This window comes from Carcharodon carcharias, chromosome 12 (assembly GCF_017639515.1).
Source record: "Carcharodon carcharias isolate sCarCar2 chromosome 12, sCarCar2.pri, whole genome shotgun sequence".
Taxonomy (NCBI): Eukaryota; Metazoa; Chordata; class Chondrichthyes; order Lamniformes; family Lamnidae; genus Carcharodon; species Carcharodon carcharias.
Genome location: NC_054478.1, coordinates 2,461,481 through 2,484,537, shown reverse-complemented (window position 1 = coordinate 2,484,537; position 23,057 = coordinate 2,461,481). Strand labels below are relative to the sequence as shown.

Sequence of the window (23,057 nt, the reverse complement as noted above, 5' to 3'; positions counted from 1 at the left end):
CAGGTGTTTCTCACGTGTTGGTGCAGACTCGATGGGCCGAAGGGCCTCTTCTGCACTGTGATTCTGTGAGATTTAATCGAGGTGTTCAAAACCATGAGGTGTTTAGATAGAGTGAATAAGGAGAAACTGTTTCCAGTGGCAGGAGGGTAGGTAACCAGAGGGACACAGAGTGAAGAGAATCTGGAAAAGAAACAGAGGGAGAGATGAAGGGGAATGTTTTGTTCCACAGTGAGTTGTTGTGATCTGGAAGGCGCTGCCTGAAAGGGCGGTGGAAGCAGATTCAATAGGAACTTTCAAAAGGGAATTGGATAAACAGATGAAAAAGGAGAAACGTACAGAGCCTAGAAGCAGCAAGGGAAGTGGGATTAATTGGGTAGATCTCACAAAGAGTCGGAATAGACACGATGGGCAGCCTGATATTCAGACAGTAACATGGCCCTCTCCAAATGGCAGGGCCAGATCCCATTAAAATCTGATTTATACCTGAATCCATCAGACCCTGACTGAGTGTAGCTGTAACCTTGACAGCTTTCTGACAGACTTTGAATATTTTCTGTACTGTGAGCATGGTTTCAGCAAATATCCCGATTGAGATAACTCAGGAAACTAACTGGGTCATAGACTCGATTAATCACAGGTCAGTGTCTCTGTACAATCAGCCTCTGCACAATACTCAAAGAGTTAAAGACAATAAACTGAAAACAAGCCGTCAACACACTCAGTGATACATCAACATAGGTTCAGAATGCAGAGCAAGCTTGGTCAGGAATGATACACGGCCTAGAGCAAAGAGGGGGAAAGGGTTTGACCCAATGGTGAGGTGAGAGTGACTGCCCTTGACATTAAGGCCACACTTGACCGAGTGTGGCATCAAGGAGCCCCAGCAAAACTGGAGAAAATAAGAATCAGGGAAAAACTCTCCGCTGGTTGGAGTCATACCCAGCACAAAGGAAGATGGTTGTGGTTGTTGGAGGTCAGTCATCTCAGCTCCAGGACATCACTGCAGGAGTTCCTCAGGGTAGTGCCCTCGGCCCAACCATCTTCAGCTGCTTCATCAATGACCTTCCTTCCATCATAAGGTCAGAAGTGGGGATGTTCGCTGATGATTGCACAATGTTCAGCACCATTCACGACTCCTCAGGTACTGAAGCAGTCCATGTCCAAATGCAGCAAGACCTGAACAATATCCAGGCTTGGACTGACAAGTGGCAAGTAACATTCACACCGCACAAGTGTCAGGCAATGACCATCTCCAACAACAGAGAATCCAACCATCGCCCCTTGATGTTCAATGGCATTACCATCACTGAATCCCCCACTATCAACATCCTGGGGGTTACCATTGACCAGAAACTGAACTGGACTAGCCATATAAATACTGCGGCTACAAGAGCAGGTCAGAGGCTGGGAATCCTGTGGCGAGTAACTCACCTCCTGACTCCCCAAAGCCTGTCCACCATCTACAAGGCACAAATCAGGAGTGTGAAGGAATATTCCCCACTTGCCTGGATGGGTGCAGCTCCTACAACACTCAAGAAGCTCGACATCATCTAGGACAAAGCAGCCCACTTGATTGGCACCCCATCTACAAACATTCACTCCCTCCACCACTGACACACAGTAGCAGCAGTGTGTGTACCATCTACAAGATGCACTGCAGGAATTCACCAAGGCTCCTGAGACAGCACCTTCCAAACCCATGACCACTACCATCTAGAAGGACAAGGACAGCAGATAGATGGGAACACCACCACCTGGAAGTTCCCCTCCAAGTCACTCACCAGCCTGACTTGGAAATATATCATCGTTCCTTCACTGTCGCTGGGTCAAAATCCTGGAACTCCCTCCCTAACAGCACTGTGGGTGTACCAACACCACATGGACTGCAGCGGCTCAAGAAGGCAGCTCACCACCACCTTCTCAAGGGGCAATTAGGGATGGGCAATAAATGCTGGCCCAGCCAGTGATGCCCACATCCCATGAAAATACTTTTTTTAAATGCTAAGATAAAAGCAAAATACTGCAGATGCTGGAAATCTGAAATAAAGGCAAAAAATGCTGGAAAAATTCAACATGTCTGGTGACACCTGTGAAGAGAGAAACCGAGTCCATATGGACTCCAGAGCCAAACAGCTACATTTTTTTATTTGTCTATATTTATTTACTTTTGATCTGATTTTGCCAACACCCCCACTGCCCACCTCTACCGCTCCCCCACCCACAGGGTCAATCTGTCACTTGTGTTTATGTTGTGCTTTCAGAGAGCACTGACCCTTCTTCTACTATTAACACATTCTACTCTCTTACTGTTATACCACTATCAGTACCTTCTTTAGTCTTTAACACTGTCATCGCCACACCCTTTGTCCTGTGTCCATGACATCTTGGTCAATCTCTCCTGAGGTCCCACCTATCCCTGACCTTCTACTTTGCTCCACCTGCTCCTCCCCCTCTTAAACAGTGTAAAATCCATCACATTTCTACCCCTCCACCTGGACCCCTCCCTCTGGCCTCTTACCTGCTCTCAATCTTTTCATTGAGAACTATCAGCGTGACATCAGCCATCTTAATTTCTCTGCTCCTCTCACCCATTCTAATCTCTCTCCCTCTGAACTTACTGCACTCCATTATCTCAGGTCCAACCCTGACATTGTCATCAAACCCGCTGACAAGGGTGGTGCTGTTGTTGTCTGGCGCACTGACCTCTACCTCGCGGAGGCTGAGCGTCAACTCGCAGACACTTCCTCCTACCTCTCCCTGGACCATGACCCCACCACTGAACATCAAGCCACTGTTTCCAGGACTGTCACTGACCTCATCTCCTCTGGGGATCTCCCTCCCACAGCTTCCAACCTCATAAGGGGGAGGGATGGTGGCACAGGGGGTGAGGGGGAGGGGTGGCGGGGGATGAGGGGGAGGGTGGGTGGGGGTGTGGGGGTGAGGAGGGGGAGGGTGATGAGGTGGTGGGGGTGAGTGAGGAGGGGGGTTGGTGATGAGGTGGTGGGGGTGAGTGAGGGGAGGGTGGGGAGGTGGTGGGGGTGAGTGAGGGGGAGGGTGGGTGGGGGTGTGGGGGTGAGTGAGGAGGGGGGTTGGTGATGAGGTGGTGGGGGTGAGTGAGGGGGAGGGTGGGGAGGTGGTGGGGGTGAGTGAGGAGGGGGTGGGGAGGTGGTGGGGGTGTGGGGGTGAGTGAGGAGGGGGAGGGTGGGGAGGTGGTGGGGGTGAGTGAGGAGGGTGGTGGGGAGGTGGTGGGGGTGTGGGGGTGAGTGAGGAGGGGGAGGGTGGGGAGGTGGTGGGGGTGTGGGGGTGAGTGAGGGGGAGGGTGGGTGGGGGTGTGGGGGTGAGTGAGGGGGGAGGGTGATGAGGTGGTGGGGGTGAGTGAGGAGGGGGGTTGGTGATGAGTTGGTGGGGGTGAGTGAGGGGAGGGTGGGGAGGTGGTGGGGGTGAGTGAGGAGGGGGGTTGGTGATGAGGTGGTGGGGGTGAGTGAGGGGAGGGTGGGTGATGAGTTGGTGGGGGTGAGTGAGGAGGGGGGTTGGTGATGAGGTGGTGGGGGTGAGGAGGGGAGGGTGGGGAGGTGGTGGGGGTGAGGAGGGGGAGGGTGGGGAGGTGGTGGGGGTGAGGAGGGGGAGGGTGATGAGTTGGTGGGGGTGAGTGAGGAGGGGGGTTGGTGATGAGGTGGTGGGGGTGAGGAGGGGGAGGGTGGGTGGGGGTGTGGGGGTGAGGAGGGGGAGGGTGATGAGGTGGTGGGGGTGAGGAGGGGGAGGGTGGGTGGGGGTGTGGGGGTGAGTGAGGGGGAGGGTGGGTGGGGGTGAGTGAGGAGGGGGAGGGTGGGTGGGGGTGTGGGGGTGAGTGAGGAGGGGGGTTGGTGATGAGGTGGTGGGGGTGAGTGAGGGGGGTTGGTGATGAGGTGGTGGGGGTGAGTGAGGGGGAGGGTGGGTGGGGGTGTGGGGGTGAGTGAGGGGGAGGGTGGGTGGGGGTGAGTGAGGAGGGGGAGGGTGGGTGGGGGTGTGGGGGTGAGTGAGGGGGAGGGTGGGTGGGGGTGAGTGAGGAGGGGGAGGGTGGGTGGGGGTGTGGGGGTGAGTGAGGAGGGGGGTTGGTGATGAGGTGGTGGGGGTGAGTGAGGGGGGTTGGTGATGAGGTGGTGGGGGTGAGTGAGGGGGAGGGTGGGTGGGGGTATGGGGGTGAGTGAGGGGGAGGGTGGGTGGGGGTGTGGGGGTGAGTGAGGGGGAGGGTGGGTGGGGGTGAGTGAGGGGGAGGGTGGGTGGGGGTGTGGGGGTGAGTGAGGGGGAGGGTGGGGAGGTGGTGGGGGTGAGTGAGGGGGAGGGTGGGGAGGTGGTGGGGTTGAGTGAGGAGGGGGGTTGGTGATGAGGTGGTGGGGGTGAGTGAGGGGGAGGGTGGGTGGGGGTATGGGGGTGAGTGAGGGGGAGGGTGGGTGGGGGTGTGGGGGTGAGTGAGGGGGAGGGTGGGGAGGTGGTGGGGGTGAGTGAGGGGGAGGGTGGGGAGGTGGTGGGGTTGAGTGAGGAGGGGGGTTGGTGATGAGGTGGTGGGGGTGAGTGAGGGGGAGGGTGGGTGGGGGTATGGGGGTGAGTGAGGGGGAGGGTGGGTGGGGGTGTGGGGGTGAGTGAGGGGGGTTGGTGATGAGGTGGTGGGGGTGAGTGAGGGGGGTTGGTGATGAGGTGGTGGGGGTGAGTGAGGGGGGTTGGTGATGAGGTGGTGGGGGTGAGTGAGGGGAGGGTGGGGAGGTGGTGGGGGTGAGGAGGGGGAGGGTGGGTGGGGGTGTGGGGGTGAGTGAGGAGGGGGGTTGGTGATGAGTTGGTGGGGGTGAGTGAGGGGAGGGTGGGGAGGTGGTGGGGGTGAGTGAGGAGGGGGGTTGGTGATGAGGTGGTGGGGGTGAGGAGGGGAGGGTGGGGAGGTGGTGGGGGTGAGGAGGGGGAGGGTGGGTGGGGGTGTGGGGGTGAGGAGGGGGAGGGTGATGAGTTGGTGGGGGTGAGTGAGGGGAGGGTGGGGAGGTGGTGGGGGTGAGGAGGGGGAGGGTGGGGAGGTGGTGGGGGTGAGGAGGGGGAGGGTGATGAGTTGGTGGGGGTGAGTGAGGAGGGGGGTTGGTGATGAGGTGGTGGGGGTGAGGAGGGGAGGGTGGGGAGGTGGTGGGGGTGAGGAGGGGAGGGTGGGGAGGTGGTGGGGGTGAGTGAGGAGGGGGGTTGGTGATGAGTTGGTGGGGGTGAGTGAGGGGGAGGGTGGGTGGGGGTGTGGGGGTGAGTGAGGGGGAGGGTGGGTGGGGGTGTGGGGGTGAGTGAGGGGGAGGGTGGGTGGGGGTGAGTGAGGAGGGGGAGGGTGGGTGGGGGTGAGTGAGGAGGGGGAGGGTGGGTGGGGGTGTGGGGGTGAGTGAGGAGGGGGGTTGGTGATGAGGTGGTGGGGGTGAGTGAGGGGGAGGGTGGGTGGGGGTGTGGGGGTGAGTGAGGGGGGTTGGTGATGAGTTGGTGGGGGTGAGTGAGGGGGGTTGGTGATGAGGTGGTGGGGGTGAGTGAGGGGGGTTGGTGATGAGGTGGTGGGGGTGAGTGAGGGGGAGGGTGGGGAGGTGGTGGGGGTGAGTGAGGGGGAGGGTGGGGAGGTGGTGGGGGTGAGTGAGGAGGGGGTGGGGAGGTGGTGGGGGTGAGTGAGGGGGAGGGTGGGTGGGGGTATGGGGGTGAGTGAGGGGGAGGGTGGGTGGGGGTGTGGGGGTGAGTGAGGAGGGGGGTTGGTGATGAGGTGGTGGGGGTGAGTGAGGGGGGTTGGTGATGAGTTGGTGGGGGTGAGTGAGGGGGGTTGGTGATGAGGTGGTGGGGGTGAGTGAGGGGGAGGGTGGGTGGGGGTATGGGGGTGAGTGAGGGGGAGGGTGGGTGGGGGTGTGGGGGTGAGTGAGGAGGGGGGTTGGTGATGAGGTGGTGGGGGTGAGTGAGGGGGGTTGGTGATGAGTTGGTGGGGGTGAGTGAGGGGGGTTGGTGATGAGGTGGTGGGGGTGAGTGAGGGGGGTTGGTGATGAGGTGGTGGGGGTGAGTGAGGGGGAGGGTGGGGAGGTGGTGGGGGTGAGTGAGGGGGAGGGTGGGGAGGTGGTGGGGGTGAGTGAGGAGGGGGTGGGGAGGTGGTGGGGGTGAGTGAGGGGGAGGGTGGGTGGGGGTATGGGGGTGAGTGAGGGGGAGGGTGGGTGGGGGTGTGGGGGTGAGTGAGGAGGGGGGTTGGTGATGAGGTGGTGGGGGTGAGTGAGGGGGGTTGGTGATGAGGTGGTGGGGGTGAGTGAGGGGGAGGGTGGGTGGGGGTATGGGGGGTGAGAGAGGGGGAGGGTGGGTGGGGGTGTGGGGGTGAGTGAGGAGGGGGGTTGGTGATGAGGTGGTGGGGGTGAGTGAGGGGGAGGGTGGGGGTGTGGGGGTGAGTGAGGAGGGGGGTTGGTGATGAGGTGGTGGGGGTGAGTGAGGGGGGTTGGTGATGAGGTGGTGGGGGTGAGTGAGGGGGGTGGTGGGGAGGTGGTGGGGGTGAGTGAGGGGGAGGGTGGGTGGGGGTGTGGGGGTGAGTGAGGGGGAGGGTGGGTGGGGGTGTGGGGGTGAGTGAGGAGGGGGGTTGGTGATGAGGTGGTGGGGGTGAGTGAGGGGGGTGGTGGGGAGGTGGTGGGGGTGAGTGAGGGGGAGGGTGGGTGGGGGTGTGGGGGTGAGTGAGGGGGAGGGTGGGTGGGGGTGTGGGGGTGAGTGAGGGGGAGGGTGGGTGGGGGTGTGGGGGTGGCGGGGGGGGGTGGGGTGGTGATGTCACTGACCATCACTGTCGCTAGATTCTGGGAGGATGATGACGACATCTCCATCCAGACTCTGGGAACGTTTGACTCCAACTGGCTTATGGCAGTGCCAATACCCTCTGTGAGAATGCTCCTGTCGTTGAGAGGCAGTGAGGTCCTAATAGTCGCTGATATGACATGCAGTGAGGACACTCCATAAATCTCCACATGGCCTCCGGGAATGTCTGACTCCTGTCTGGACGAGGGCAACACACTTGTGCTCTGTGAGCAGGGTCATACCATAGAGACACAGCCATGAAACTTTAGCAGCATCTGATCTTTTGTCCTTCAGCACCTGAGCCCTTCAGGAGCACAGCATCACTGGTCACAGATGCTGAAGAGATGGGGGCCAGCCTCACCTTAAAGCTGCTGAGAGCACACAGAGAGAATGAGGGAACTCTGTGATACCTGCCCACTACATTCTGGCAGCAATGACCAGCATCACCGAGGTGCAGGCATCAGTAATGTGTCCCGGGAGTGTGAGGCTGGACCATCACTGTGGTCTGAAGGCTGCACAGACACAGGGAAGAGGCCCTGGACTGAGACACCTGCTTTTAGTGCAGGAGTGATGTCCTGGACCAAGGTCTCCTTGGTGATCGCCATCCTGACCTCGGTGCATTGGCAATGCCGGCGCTATCACCTCAGCCTGAAGAAGGACAGACTCCTCCATTGTGCCTTGCAATCTGAGGAGTGCAGCGGACATCCCTTCCTGATGTTCCTGAGCTTGTCTTTGCAGCTCCAGCAACTGTGACATGACCGAGTCCAGAGGCTCATCTGACTCGGACTCAGCAACGTTCTGGCCTCCAGCATCCTCCGAGTGCCGGGGACCTGGGAAGTCTCTGCCTCCACCTGCTGTGGATCAGACAGTGCGATGTGCTCCCCAGATTGTGATCCCGAGGCTACTCTAAAGCTCGGTCCCACCGAGGTGTGTGTCCCTGCGCTGGGGGAGGGTGTGGGTGAGGCTGTGATGGGACCTCAGGGAGGGAGCCTCCAGATTCCTCTTCAGAGGTTTCTTTGGAGTTTATTGTAGGCCTTGGGTCGTGGACTCCGCCAGCTGTTTCCCAGATGTGCCTGCGGAAGCAAGGGGAGATAATGAGTGCCTGGCAGTGGCCTGTGAAACAGGACACATCACTCACAGCATGGTTATCTGATGGATGTTGCGCTGCTGGATCCTCATTGGTAAAGCAGCACCAACCTCACTGTCAGCACAGGACCCATCCCAGTCATCGCCGGCCAGCTGGATGGCTCTGTTTCCAAAGTCTGTGAGGACCTTGATTTCAGGCACTTCTCCACCGGTCTGTGACCTCTCCCTGTTGTTGTGTGTCAGCTTGTCCTGCATGGATAGAGATGGAAAGAGTGTATCAGGATGCCGGCCAGGCCAGGTGATAAGTATACCTGGCCTGTGTGGGTGGTGAGTGGTCCCATGGACAGGATGAGGACAATGACAGTGAGTGTGAGAGTGTGAATGGTGATGTCCCTCACACTGACAGTGAGTCAGGGCCCTGTGGGTGTGTGATGGGTTTGTGAGTGTGTGAGTTGAGAGTGATGAGAAGAGTGACTTACCCTGGCAGAACGGAGGAGATCATTCATCCTCTTGTGGCACTGGGTAGGTGTCCTCTTTTGCAGGGTGTAGGCACTGACCATCACTGCCAGCGCCTCGCGTGCTGGATTGGTGATGTCGCTGCCCATCCTGCGGCCAGAGCGGGAGTAGAGGACATCACGTGAGCCTCCACCGTGTCCAAAAGGAAAAATGTGGAGGGCTACAAGGAGAATACAAGAGAGTGGCACAAGGTGAATTGTCCCTTCAGAGGGTCAGTACAGACATGATGGGACGAATGGCCTGCTTCTGTTGTGCAACCACTCTATGATAACCCATTTCTTTGTTTCTCTGCTTTAGGAACAAGAGGAGGACATTCAGCCCAGCCCTTCCAGCCTGCTCCAACTACAGCTGTGTCATTTGCAGCTTAACTTGGTTACCCAGCTTGGTAACCTACCCCTTAAAACCAACAAAAATATATCCAGCTCAGGTTTGACATTTCTAATTAACCCCCACCCCAACGGCTTTTTTGCTGGGGGAGGGAGTTCCAGATTCCCACTGCCCTCTGTGTGAGGAAGTGCTTCCTGACATCACCCCTCAACGGCCTGACTCGGATTTGAAGGATCTGCCCCCTTGTCCTGGACTCCCCACGTACCCCACTCCACCCCCCCCACCTCGACCAGAAGAAATAGTCTCTCTCTATCAACCCTATCGAATCCTTTAATGATTTTCAACCCCTCGATTAGATCTCCCCTTAATCTTCTATACTCGAGGAAATACAAACCGGGTCTGTGCAACCTGTCCTCATAATTTAACCCTTTCCACCCCGGGACCATGCTGCTGAATCTGTTCTGTACCCCCCTCCGAGGCCAACATATCCTTCCTGAGGTGCGGGGCCCAGAACTGAACCCAGTTACTCCAGATGGGGTCTGCCCAGAGCTTTATATAACGGTAATCTCACCTCCTCCCCTTTGTGTTCCAGCCCCTGGGGTAAAGGTTGCCCCTGTTCACTGGGGTTGAATGATTTTTGTACATGAATGTCTACACCTCTCCGCTCCTCTCAGCTTTGAGAAAATCTCCACAATTAAGGTCTCTTGACCTCACCCCCTGCACCAGCGTTACAATACAGCAAAACAATCCCTCACGGAGCAAAGTCCCTTTCTATCAAAGCGTTAATTGGTTCACTGTTCGAGAAAACCATTTCCTTACAGAGAAACGTGTTTAACACGAGCGAATTCAGCAAATAGCAGCTGACTGCCAAAAGCATTTGGCGCTGGTGCGGGATGCTGGTTACAATAACAATTCAATCCCAAAACTCTGCTCACTCAGGGATGATGGTCTACTATCCCCAAAGTTCTCAACTCACTTCCTGTTTACACAGAAGCACACAAATAAACACTTGGTGAGAGGTTTGAAGGGTGTGTGTGTGCGACAGGTTCCAGTGGGTAGTGTGTAGGGTAAATTGACTTTGTACAGTCAGGCTGTGGACTTTGTGCACATTTAGCATCATCGGACAGTCAGAGGGAGGGGGGGTTCAAACAAACACTTCAACAAGCCAGGGAACTGCAGGAGTAAAGGGAGATCGGGCAGAGGGGAGGGGTTTCACAGTTCGAGGAGTGTGAGGGAGGGGGGTGAGTCTAAAGTTTGAGGGGAGTGAGAGAGGGCAAGAGTCGCAGAGTTTGAGTGGAATGAGGGGAAGAGTTGCAGAGTTTGAGGGGAATGAGGGAGAGTAGAGTCACAGCATTTGAGGGGAAGTGTCACAGAGTTTGAGGGAAATGAGGGGAAGAGTCGAAGAGTTTGAGGGAAATGAGGGAGAGGGACGCAGAGTTTGAGGGGAGTGAGGGAGGGGAAGAGTCACACAGGTTGAGGGGAAAGAGGGCAAGACTCAGAGTTTGAGGGAAATGAGGGGGAAGGGACGAGTTTGAGGGAAATGATGGGGGAGAGTCGCACATTTTGAGGGCAATGAGAGGAAATAGTCGCAGAGTTTGAGGGAAATGAGGGGGAGAGTCAAAGAGTTTAAGGGGAATGAGGGGGAGAGTCGCAGAGTTTGAGGGGAATGAGGGGCAAGGGACGCAGACTTGGAGGGGAATGAGGGGGAGAGTTGCAGAGTTTGAGGAGAATGAGGGAGAGGGATGCAGAGTTTGAGGGGAATGAGAGGGAAGGGATGCAGAGTTTGAGTGGAATGTGGGAGGAAGTCACAGAGTTTGAGGGGAATGAGGGAGAGGGATGCAGAGTTTGAGGGGAATGAGGGGAAAGAGTTGCAGAGTTTGAGGGGAGTGAGGGAGGGGAAGAGTTGCAGAGTTTGAGGGGTGTGAGGGAGGGGAACAGTTGCAGAGTTTGAGGTGAGTGAGGGAGGGTAAGAGCTGCAGAGTTTGAGGGGAGTGAGGGGGGAAGAGTTGCAGTGTTTGAGGGGAATGAGGGGGAGAGTCGCAGAGTTTGAGGGAAATGACGGAGGGGAAGAGTTGCAGAGTTTGAGGGGAATGAGGGAGGGTAAGAGTCACAGAGTTTGAGAGGAGTGAGGGAGGGAAAGAGTTGCAGAGTTTGAGGTGAGTGAGGGAGGGTAAGCGTTGCAGAGTTTGAGGGGAGTGAGGGAGGGGAAGAGTTGCAGAGTTTGAGGTGAGTGAGGGAGGGGAAGCGTTGCAGAGTTTGAGGTGAGTGAGGGAGGGTAAGCATTGCAGAGTTTGAGGTGAGTGAGGGAGGGTAAGCGTTGCAGAGTTTGAGGTGAGTGAGGGAGGGGAAGCGTTGCAGAGTTTGAGGTGAGTGAGGGAGGGTAAGCGTTGCAGAGTTTGAGGTGAGTGAGGGAGGGTAAGCGTTGCAGAGTTTGAGGGGAGTGAGGGAGGGGAAGAGTTGCAGAGTTTGAGGTGAGTGAGGGAGGGGAACAGATGCAGAGTTTGAGGGGAATGAGGGAGGGGAACAGTTGCAGAGTTTGAGGTGAGTGAGGGAGGGTAAGCGTTGCAGAGTTTGAGGTGAGTGAGGGAGCGTAAGCGTTGCAGAGTTTGAGGTGAGTGAGGGAGGGGAAGCGTTGCAGAGTTTGAGGTGAGTGAGGGAGGGTAAGCGTTGCAGAGTTTGAGGGGAGTGAGGGAGGGGAAGAGTTGCAGAGTTTGAGGTGAGTGAGGGAGGGGAACAGATGCAGAGTTTGAGGTGAGTGAGGGAGGGTAAGCGTTGCAGAGTTTGAGGTGAGTGAGGGAGCGTAAGCGTTGCAGAGTTTGAGGGGAGTGAGGGAGGGTAAGCATTGCAGAGTTTGAGGTGAGTGAGGGAGCGTAAGCGTTGCAGAGTTTGAGGTGAGTGAGGGAGGGTAAGCGTTGCAGAGTTTGAGGTGAGTGAGGGAGGGTAAGCGTTGCAGAGTTTGAGGGGAGTGAGGGAGGGGAAGAGTTGCAGAGTTTGAGGTGAGTGAGGGAGGGTAAGAGCTGCAGAGTTTGAGGGGAGTGAGGGGGGAAGAGTTGCAGTGTTTGAGGGGAATGAGGGGGAGAGTCGCAGAGTTTGAGGGAAATGACGGAGGGGAAGAGTTGCAGAGTTTGAGGGGAATGAGGGAGGGTAAGAGTCACAGAGTTTGAGAGGAGTGAGGGAGGGAAAGAGTTGCAGAGTTTGAGGTGAGTGAGGGAGGGTAAGCGTTGCAGAGTTTGAGGGGAGTGAGGGAGGGTAAGCGTTGCAGAGTTTGAGGTGAGTGAGGGAGGGGAAGCGTTGCAGAGTTTGAGGTGAGTGAGGGAGGGTAAGCGTTGCAGAGTTTGAGGTGAGTGAGGGAGGGTAAGCGTTGCAGAGTTTGAGGTGAGTGAGGGAGGGTAAGCGTTGCAGAGTTTGAGGGGAGTGAGGGAGGGGAAGAGTTGCAGAGTTTGAGGTGAGTGAGGGAGGGGAACAGATGCAGAGTTTGAGGTGAGTGAGGGAGGGTAAGCGTTGCAGAGTTTGAGGTGAGTGAGGGAGGGTAAGCGTTGCAGAGTTTGAGGTGAGTGAGGGAGCGTAAGCGTTGCAGAGTTTGAGGTGAGTGAGGGAGGGTAAGCGTTGCAGAGTTTGAGGTGAGTGAGGGAGGGTAAGCGTTGCAGAGTTTGAGGGGAGTGAGGGAGGGGAAGAGTTGCAGAGTTTGAGGTGAGTGAGGGAGGGGAACAGATGCAGAGTTTGAGGGGAATGAGGGAGGGGAACAGTTGCAGAGTTTGAGGTGAGTGAGGGAGGGTAAGCGTTGCAGAGTTTGAGGTGAGTGAGGGAGCGTAAGCGTTGCAGAGTTTGAGGTGAGTGAGGGAGGGTAAGCGTTGCAGAGTTTGAGGTGAGTGAGGGAGCGTAAGCGTTGCAGAGTTTGAGGTGAGTGAGGGAGGGGAAGAGTTGCAGAGTTTGAGGTGAGTGAGGGAGGGTAAGCGTTGCAGAGTTTGAGGTGAGTGAGGGAGGGGAAGCATTGCAGAGTTTGAGGGGAGTGAGGGAGGGAGGGAGTGACAGAGTTTGAGGCTGTGTAAGGGTTATTGGGATCGCACACACATACATGGCTTCATCCAAGACTTTTCTCCCAGTTTCTGGGCTTCAGGAGCTGCCCTCAGGATGTGTGGATAACTCTGTTCCCTGCTCTCCGTGCCAACAGCGAGGGCCTCTCCACCCAGTTTGGTGCTTGGAATTCTTGGCAGCTGTCAGGCCAGACAGGGAGACCGAGAGAGAGAGAGAGAGAGAGAGGTTTCTGCTGGAGACACTCAGGGGTAAGTGGGGAGTGTCAGAGGTTCTGTTCCTCACCGGGACAGGCCGGTGAATGGGTTTCACACTGAGAATGATTCCAGTCACTGTGCCAGGGCCCTGGGAGCTAAGCTGTAACAGAGGCTGCTCTGTTTAACTGTTTCTGAAGTGATGCCTTTCCTGTTCACAGTCTGACTGCAGTCCAAGAGAAATGAGGCTGCTCCTCGAGGCCACTTGCTTTCCAGGATTAGCCCAATTTCATACCATGTGATCAGGAAACCACACACAGTACAATCCCAGTCTGGACCCTGATTCACTGCTCCCGACAATATCGCAAGTTCCACATGGAGCTTGAGCTGCCTTTGCACCATGAAACTAAATTACTTATTAATTGGCACAAAAAAAATTCACAATATCATACCAGACAGAAGAGGAGGCCATTCGGCCCATCGAGTCTGTGCTGGCTCTTTAAAAGGGGTATCCAATTAGTCCCACTCCCCCTGCTCTTTCCCCATAGTCCTGCAAAATTTCCTCATTGAGTATTTCTCCAATTTCCTTTTGAAAGTTATTGTTGAATCTGTTTCCACCCTTTCAGGCTTGGGCTGACAAGTGGCAAGTAACATTCACACCACACAAGTGTCAGGCAACGACCATCTCCAACAAGAGAGAATACAACCATTGCCCCTTGATGTTCAGTGGCATTACCATCGCTGAATCCCCCACTATCAACAACAGCAACAAAAATTGCTGGAAAAACTCAGCAGGTCTGACAGCATCTGTGAAGAGAAATACAGAGTTAACGTTTCGAGTCCATGTGACTCTCCTTCAGAACTAAAGAGAAATAGAAATGTGGTGAAATATAAGCTAAGGGGGGAGACACAGGTGGAGCTGGATAGAGGGCCAGTGATAGGTGGAGGCAAAGGAGAGATTACCAAAGATGTCATGAACAAAAGAATAAAGAGGTGTTGACGGTGGTGATATTCACTATGGAATGTGCTAATGATGACATTAAGGGTAGAAAGCAGGACAAGCAAGGTACAGATAGCCCTAGTGGGGGTGGGGTGGGGGGAAGGATCAAAATAAGCTAAAAGGTGGAGATGAAACAATGGATGGAAATAAATTTAAAAATAATGGAAATAGGTGGGAAAAGAAAAATATATTAAAAAATATAAATGATAAATATAAATATAAAAGAGGGATCGGAAAAGGGGTGGGGATGGAGGAGAGAGTTCATGATCTAAAATTGTTGAACTCAATATTCAGTCTGGAAGGCTGTAAAGTCCCTAGTCGGAAGATGAGGTGCTGTTCCTCCAGTTTGCGTTGAGCTTCACTGGAACATTGCAGCAGGCCAAGGATGGACATGTGGGCATGAGAGCAGGGTGGAGTGTTAAAATGGCAAGTGACAGGGAGGTCTGGGTCATGCTTGCGGACAGATCGAAGGTGTTCTGCAAAGCGGTCACCCGGTTTACGTTTGGTCTCTCCAATGTAGAGGAGACCACATTGGGAGCAACGAATGCAGTAGACTAAATTGAGGGAAGTGCAAGTGAAATGTTGCTTCACTTGAAAGGAGTGTTTGGGCCCTTGGACGGTGAGTAGGGGGAATTGAAGGGGCAGGTGTTGCACCTTCTGCGGTTGCATGGGAAGGTGCTGTGGGAGGGGGTTGAGGTGTAGGGGATGATGGAGGAGTGGACCAGGGTGTCCCGGAGGGAACGATCCCTACAAAATGCCGCCGGGGGGGAGCGGGGGGGGGTGGGTGGTGAAGGGAAGATGTGTTTGGTGGTGGCATCATGCTGGAGTTGGCGGAAATGGCGGAGGATGATCCTTTGAATGCGGAGGCTGGTGGGGTGATAAGTGAGGACAAGGGGGACCCTATCATGTTTCTGGGAGGGAGGAGAAGGCGTGAGGGGGGATGCGTGGGAGATGGGCCAGACACAGTTGAGGGCCCTGTCAACGACCGTGGGTGGAAAACCTCAGCTAAGGAAGAAGGAGGACATGTCAGAGGAACTGTTTTTGAAGGTAGCATCATCGGAACAGATGTGACGGAGGCGAAGGAACTGAGAGAATGAGATGGAGTCCTTACAGGAAGCGGGGTGTGAGGAGCTGTAGTCGAAATAGCTGTGGGAGTCGGTAGGTTTGTAATCTTTAGCAATCCCTCCTTTGCCTCCATCTATCACTGGCCCTCTATCCAGCTCTACCTATCCCACCCCCCTTAAACAGCTTATATTTCACCACATTTCTATTTCTCTTTAGTTCTGATGAAGAGTCATACGGACTCGAAATGTTAAATCTCTCTCCACAGATGCTGTCAGACCCGTTGAGTTTTTCCAGCAATTTTTGTTTTTGGTTCAGATTTCCAGCATCCGCAGTATTTTGCTTTTACCCCATTATCAACTTCCTGGGGGTTACCATTGACCAGACACTGAACTGGACTAGTCATGTAAATACTGTGGCTACAACAGCAGGTCAGAGGTTAGGAATCCTGTGGCAAGTAACTCACCTCCTGACTCCCCAAAATGGAATATTGCCCACTTCCCTGGATGAGTGCAGCTCCTACAACACTCAAGAGCTTAAAACCATCCAGGACAAAGTAGCCCCACTTGATTGGCACCATATCCACAAACATTCACTCCCTCCACCACTGACACACAGTAGCAGCAGTGTGTGTACCATCTACAAGATGCACTGCAGGAACTCACCAAGACTCCTTAGACAGCACCTTCCAAACCCATGACCATTACTATCTAGAAGGACAAGGGCAGCAGGTACATGGGAACATCACCACCTGGAAGTTCCCCTCCAAGTCAGAGAGAATGTGCAAGGTTACAGGTGTAAAGGCAGGGGAATGGGACTAGGTGGAATGTTCTTTCAGAGAGTCAGTGCAGACTCAATGGGTGGAATAGCCTCCGTCTGCACTGTAAGAATGATGTGATTATGTGATTCCAGTCTCTCCACGTTAATTGAAGCTCCTCATCCCTGGGGTTTTATTTCAGATTTTGTGGGGTGAACGTCAAATTGTTTATTCTATTTTCTCTGGTGCAGCTGTGACCAGTGTGTTCCATGCCAGGGTGAGGCAGAGCACATCTGGATAGCATGCCCACTGCTGCAGATCAGGAGCCGGTTCGCTGGCCATGGTACAGGCAGATACCCACTCAGTGGGAGCAGGGCAGAGTGAGGTCACCAGCAGTGTCTGTGTGTGTGGTGGGGGGGGAATTAATACTGTCTGCTCCCTCTCACCTCCCCACACCCTGTTGCTGGGACACACAGATTCCAGAATGATTAACTCCTAACCTCATTGGGCCACTTGGCGAATGCAAGTTTGAAAAGCGGGTGTGAAAGCCGCCAGTGATTTGCACCCACCTCATACTGACTGACACAGCTCACTGACACATAATCAATGATGCAGCGGCCAAGCCACTCGTCAGGCCTCGCACTCAGGATGTCATTCCGACAGCTCTCCAGGTGTGGCTGCAACTTGATCATGAGGCTCCGGGACAGCAGGTATCCAAATCCCCCATGGCAGTAATGGCCCTCTGTGTCACCGCCGATGAATTCCTCGGGACGCCCCATGTACAGGTCAGTGTTGATGCTCAGGTGGTTGACCAGCCCCTTGATGCGATCGCTCTCAGTGTACGAGTTGTCCTGAATGAAGTAGAACCAGTCATACTCACCGCTGTAATGTTCAAAAATGTACTTCACCGTCTGGTACATGTTCCAGATGGGCCTCTCATCACCGTGGGTTACGATGTACATCCCGTGTGGAATTTTCCGGCTCCTGGTCCCAGTGAAGTACAGGACCTTGTCAATGTGATGGCCAATGGTACGGTTCACAGCCACTGCCAGTGTGTTGAGAGTGGTTTTCGATGTCAGAACAGCTACAAACAAACCCTCACGGATCCCCAGCTCGGTGCTGATATAACGCGATCTAAAGCAAAATGAAAGGGAACATCAAACAACAACCACTTACATTGATTTAGCACCTCTAATGGAATGCAATGTTCCCAAGGCACTACAGGGGAATAATATAAAACAAAATCTGACCCCGAGCCACTTATAGTGAGATATTAGTCAGGTGGCCCAAAGCTTGGTCAATGAGGTGGGTTTTAAGGAGCATCTTAAAGGAGGAGAGTGAGGTAGAGAGGCGGAGGGGAGGAAATCCCAGAGCTCAGGGCCCAGGCAGCTGAAGGCACGGCCGCCAATGGTGGAGCGGTACTAACTGTGAGTGCACAAGAGGCCAGAATTAGAGGAGTGCAGATATCTCGGAGAGTTGTGGGGCTGGAGGAGATTACAGGGATAGGGAGGGAGGCGAGACCAAGGGGGGATTGAAAACAAGGATGAGAATTTTAAAATTGAGGTGCTGCTTGACTGGGTGAGTGAGCACAGGGGTGATAGGGAAACAGGACAAGGTATGAGTTAAGGGCAGCAGAGTTTGGGATGAGCTCAGGTTTATGGAGAGTGACATGTGGAAGAGCTGCCGGGAGTCCATTAGAATAGTCACATTGAGAGGCAGTGAAGGCATGGTGAGGGTTACAGAAGTAGGTTAGCTGAGACAGAGTTCGGTTGGACAATGCTACAGAGTTAGAAATAGGCGGTTTTAGGGATGGCGTGGATATCAGATCGAGAGCTCATCAGAGGGACAAACGTGACACCAAAGTTCTGAATAGAGTGGCTTAATCTCAGACTGTTGGCAGGGAGAGGGATGGAGTCCCTATCTAGGGAACAGAGTCAAGGATAATCCAATAGCAGGTACAGCACAGGGTTAGATACAGAGTAAAGCTTCCTCCACACTGTCCCCATCAAACACTCCCAGGACAGGTACAGCACAGGGTTAGATACAGAGTAAAGCTCCCTCTACACTGTCCCCATCAAACACTCCCAGGACAGGTACAGCACGGGGTTAGATACAGAGTAAATCTCCCTCTACACTGTCCCCATCAAACACTCCCAGGACAGGTACAGCACGGTGTAAGATATAGAGTAAATCTCCCTCTACACTATCCACATCAAACACTCCCAGGACAGGTACAGCACGGGGTTAGATACAGAGTAAATCTCCCTCTACACTGTCCCCATCAAACACTCCCAGGACAGGTACAGCACGGTGTAAGATATAGAGTAAATCTCCCTCTACACTATCCACATCAAACACTCCCAGGACAGGTACAGCACGGGGTTAGATACAGAGTAAAGCTCCCTCTACACTGTCCCCATCAAACACTCCCAGGACAGGTACAGCACGGAGTTAGATACAGAGTAAATCTCCCTCTACACTGTCCCCATCAAACACTCCCAGGGCAGGTACAGCACGGGGTTAGATACAGAGTAAAGCTCCCTCTACACTGTCCCCATCAAACACTCCCAGGACAGGTACAGCACGGGGTTAGATACAGAGTAAATCTCTCTCTACACCGTCCCCATCAAACACTCCCAGGACAGGGACAGCACGGGGTTAGATACAGAGTAAAGCTCCCTCTACACTGTCCCCATCAAACACTCCGAGATGGTGGGGTGAGGGGGATGGGGTCCTGTGATCAGGCAGTTTGGAGTGGGGTCCTGGTTGCCAGGGTGAAAATGCTGCAGTTGTCTGGAGACAGGATGTGAACAGGAATGAGTTAGTGAGCGCTGGCACAATGCCTGGGCAGCAGTTGGGAAGAATTGGCCCACAAGATTCCTCAAGCAGCAACTTGGAAATCTCTGGTACATTCTGCACCAACAAGTCATTCTCAGTCAGGCTGAGAAACATGCAGCAAGTTACACAATCCAGCAAAACATTCTGGGGCCAAGACCTAATAAGTAGTTCAGGGAACGTTCACTAAAACAGACTTGTACCTCAAACACCGAAAGAGCCAATCCAGGCAGTGCAGTAACCAAGACAGAGTGCTGGTTAGGGTGGTGGGTGAGAGGGGGGGCAGTGGAGTTATTAGGGTGGGTAAAGCGGACTCTTTGCCAAGGACGGGAGTTCACTCAGGGGCAGAGTGCTTTAGTAGTAGCTGAACTGGGCACTCTCTCCCCATAGCCCTGTATCAATCCCCAAACTAATCCCACTGTCCCGCTCTCTCCCCATAGCCCAGTATCAATCCCCAAACTAATTCCACTGCTCCACTCTCTACCCATAGCCCTGTATCAATCCCCAAACTAATCCCACTGCTCCACTCTCTACCCATAGCCCTGTATCAATCCCAAACTAATCCCACTGCCCCACTCTCTCCCCATAGCCCTGTATCAATCCCCAAACTAATCCCACTGCCTCACACTCTCCCCATAGCCCTGTATCAATCCCCAAACTAATTCCACTGCTCCACTCTCTACCCATAGCCCTGTATCAATCCCAAACTAATCCCACTGCCCTGCTCTCTCCCCATAGCCCTGTATCAATCCCAAACTAATCCCACTGCCCTGCTCTCTCCCCATTACCCTGTATCAATCCCAAACTAATCCCACTGCCCTGCTCTCTCCCCATAGCCCTGTATCAATCCCCAAACTAATCTAACTCTCCTACTCTCTCCCCATAGCCCTGTATCAATCCCACACAAATCCCACTGCCCCGCTCTCTCCCCATTACCCTGTATCAATCCCCAAACTAATCCCACTGCCCTGCTCTCTCCCCATAGCCCTGTATCAATCCCACACAAATCCCACTGCCCCGCTCTCTCCCCATTACCCTGTATCAATCCCCAAACTAATCCCACTGCCCTGCTCTCTCCCCATAGCCCTGTATCAATCCCCAAACTAATCCCACTGTCCCGCTCTCTCCCCATAGCCCTGTATCAATCCCCAAACTAATCCCACTGCCCCACTCTCTCTCCATAGCCCTGTATCAATCCCTAAACTAATCCCACTGCCCCGCTCTCTCCCCAGAGCCCTCTATCAATCCCAAACTAATCCCACTGCCCCACTCTCTCCCTATAGCCCTGTATCAATCCCAAACTAATCCCACTGCCCTGCTCTCTCCCCATATCACTGAATCAATCCCAAGCTAAAGCCACTGCCCCGCTCTCTCCCCATAGCCCTGTATCAATCCCCAAACTAATCCCACTGCCCTGCTCTCTCCCCATAGCCCTGTATCAATCCCCAAACTAATCCCACTGCCCTGCTCTCTCCCCATAGCACTGAATCAATCCCAAACTAAAGCCACTGCCTCCCTGTCTGACGATGTCTCCATTTTCTGTGCAGTGGTTTGTCCGTGAAGAGATGCTATTTAGATCTGAAATTCTATTGAGAATCAGATCTCCAAGGTTCTCGGTTTCTGGTGTGTGTTCACAGCTTCCCCAGAGGATAGGGCTTGTGTGGAGAACACAGGTCGTTTATCCTGTTGTTCTGAACAGGCGGGAGTCCTGCACACTGCACTGATTTCCTCTCACCACTTTGTGAGGTGTTTTGGATTATTTTAGTGTTCTCACTCGCAAATACACACACAAGTTATACAACTATAGATATTAACAGTCCAGGAACCACAGAAATATCAGTTCACGTGAGTCCCAGAGTCAGAGTTCACTGAGGAATTCTTTCACCTCAGGTTTCCAGTTCAGCTGTCTGCAGGCCGGAGCTGTCGAAATCTCATTACAGTTGGCACTAATAGTGCAACGTGAAGCGGGTACGGGGTCAGTTCTGCAGGTGATGTTCGGAAATCTTCAAGCAGAGACATGCTTCGAGGAGCAGGCTCCTTTTCTGCCTGGTGTTCTGCTTCTTGGGGGTTGACCAGTTGGATGCTCAACGGCAGACTAAGGATTTCTCGGTTCTCAAAGGCTTTTTGAGATTTCAGGATGTTCACTCGAATCATGTGGCGCTCCTTCTTCACAATGACTTCAAAACCATCTTTATCCAATGTCTGGAACTAGTTTTGATTTCGGGACTGATAATGTTCCAGGCATTAGCTGTTGAAAGAATTACCTTCCATATTGAAAGTCTGGTGTCAGGCAGCCATTGTCTAAGCAGATACTCTGACTCTGCTAAAGGGCGAGCTCATCAAGTGCAAATAACATCCTTTTGAAATGGACCTGTCCAGTCCCAGGTCTGGGATGTGCAGACACAGCAAATTCCGATCCACGCGTCTCCCGGCTTTGTGACTACAAGGAGAAAGTGCAATGAGTTGAGAGATACACTGGCTGAGGGAGGAATTTGTTTGTTCTTGTTAGCCCTGTAATGGCTCCAAGGACAAAGGGCCAACCCTGTGATCATATGGGCTTGTAGCAGCCATCTTTTTGTTCAGAAGAAAGTCCACCTTTTAAAATAGCAATGAGAATAAAGTCTTACAGTGTTGGGTTTCTTTTCACGTCGTAGGAAGCCAACACTTTCATGAAGAAAAGTTCCACAACTGAAAACAATCATCTGGATTTCAGGTTCATGGACAGAATCGTCCATGCCCTTTGGCATCGGGTGTGTTCAGCGGTGTGAGTGGACAATATAGTGAGAAGGTCAAAACTGGTTTCATGACATCGTGAAGCCAGTTTGCGATCATCCACTCAGCCCATCAATGGCAGGTCACGTTTCCCACCAACAGATGTGGGAACCTCATTGTAAAACATCTGCATATCATTATGAGGCCAGCCCGCCGGAATCATCACCCCCCCCCCCCCCCCGCTGGATCATCCGCCCACATTGGCGTGATTGCACTGACGTGTTTCACAACAGCGTACGTCATGTGTGCACTTGGTGCGCTGCACTTTGCTGGGGGACTCGGAGGTGAGTGCACAGTAATGTTCCTGACCGCTTGCGAGGGTCCCGTGTTGGATTTCAAGGTTGAGGTGACTTTGGCAGGGGGGGTAAGGGTTGCCCTGCGGCTGAAGGCAGTGAATAAGCATGTGCGGGGTCAGGGGGAGGGAAGAGGCCACGCATCAGGGACACGTTGTATAAGGTGACCATTCCTCTGTAGCTGAGACAGTTCAGGCACAGCCACATTAATATGTGTGGAACTGGGTCTATCACTTCTCTGCCCAGTCAAACAACACAGAGGCATCAAAGAGCCACCAAGTGTTCCAGAGCTTTTCACCCCTCGGGCACAGACTGCAAACTAATGAGTGTTTTAGTGGATTACAGAACAGTTAGGCGGCTGCACACATTGTACAATCTCCTCGCTAAATCTGGCCATGGAGCAGTCACTGCTGGAGACGCTCACAGCCCCATTGCAATGTCAGCATCCCGGTTTGGACCAGTCTCCCCCGTGGTTGAAGCTAACAGTGCAGCCTTGCAGTGTGGGTTAGGAGAATGTCTGTGTCTGAGCTGAGGGCACAGCCTGCAGTCCAATGGGCAAAGCTGCTGCCAATCAGTCAGGGGGAGTGGGGCGGAGGTGGGTGGGGTTTCAGGCAGCCGTGCAGCGCACTAAACTCTGACCATCCAAGTGGTGGATGTGTTAAGGGGCCTTCAGGCTTAACCAGGACAGGTTCATACAGACAAGCTAACCCACACGTTTCTCTCTTTCATCTTGCAGGAGGAGGACATCAGGATCATGGAGCCTGGTGAACTAGCTGTATGCCTCATGGTGTACAGAGAATGAAGATGGTGGTGAAGAGAGCACTGGAGGCTCTCAGCTGTGCAGAGAGAGGAGCAACACCCACAGGAAGAAGGGGTAGCTGGGGTTCCTGCACACCCTGCTGAAGAGCCACAGAGAGCTATTGTTAATCGGCACCCAGCTAGACCCAGGGTCTATAGACGCCGCCTGTCATTTCTGCAGATGACTAGGAGCCAGTATCGATGAAGACTACACATGTCTAGGGACCTGGTGGATCACATCTGCCACTTACTGCAGGACTTGGCGCCAAGAGGACATGGAGGGCATCCACTGCCAGAGGCTGTGAAAGTGACCACATGCTCAATTTCTGTGCCAGTGGCTCCTTTCAGGGTTCCACAGGTGACCTCTGTGGGATTCCACAATCCACCACCCACAAATACATCCACGAGGTCACAGATACCATCTTTGTGAGGGCACACAACTCTGTGCATTTCAACCGGGACTGGGACAGCCAGGATGCAAGTGGGACTGGATTCTCCCAGATCTTGGGATTCCCAAAGGTACAGGGTGCGATTGACTGCACTCATGTGGCGCTCAGGTCCCCATCGCTACACATGGTGAATTACATCAA

At 54.0% G+C, this 23,057-nt stretch overlaps 1 protein-coding gene across 1 annotated transcript in view; it reads right to left on the bottom strand.

Annotated features, from left to right (window-relative positions):
• The window catches only part of LOC121285332 (chondroitin sulfate synthase 2-like), a 621,627-nt gene that overhangs the window by 14,629 nt on the left and 583,941 nt on the right, over positions 1-23,057 (bottom strand). The window contains exon 2 of the mRNA XM_041201821.1: positions 16,339-16,903. Coding sequence (XP_041057755.1) covers positions 16,339-16,903 — 565 coding nt within the window. The remainder of the gene's footprint in view (positions 1-16,338; positions 16,904-23,057) is intronic.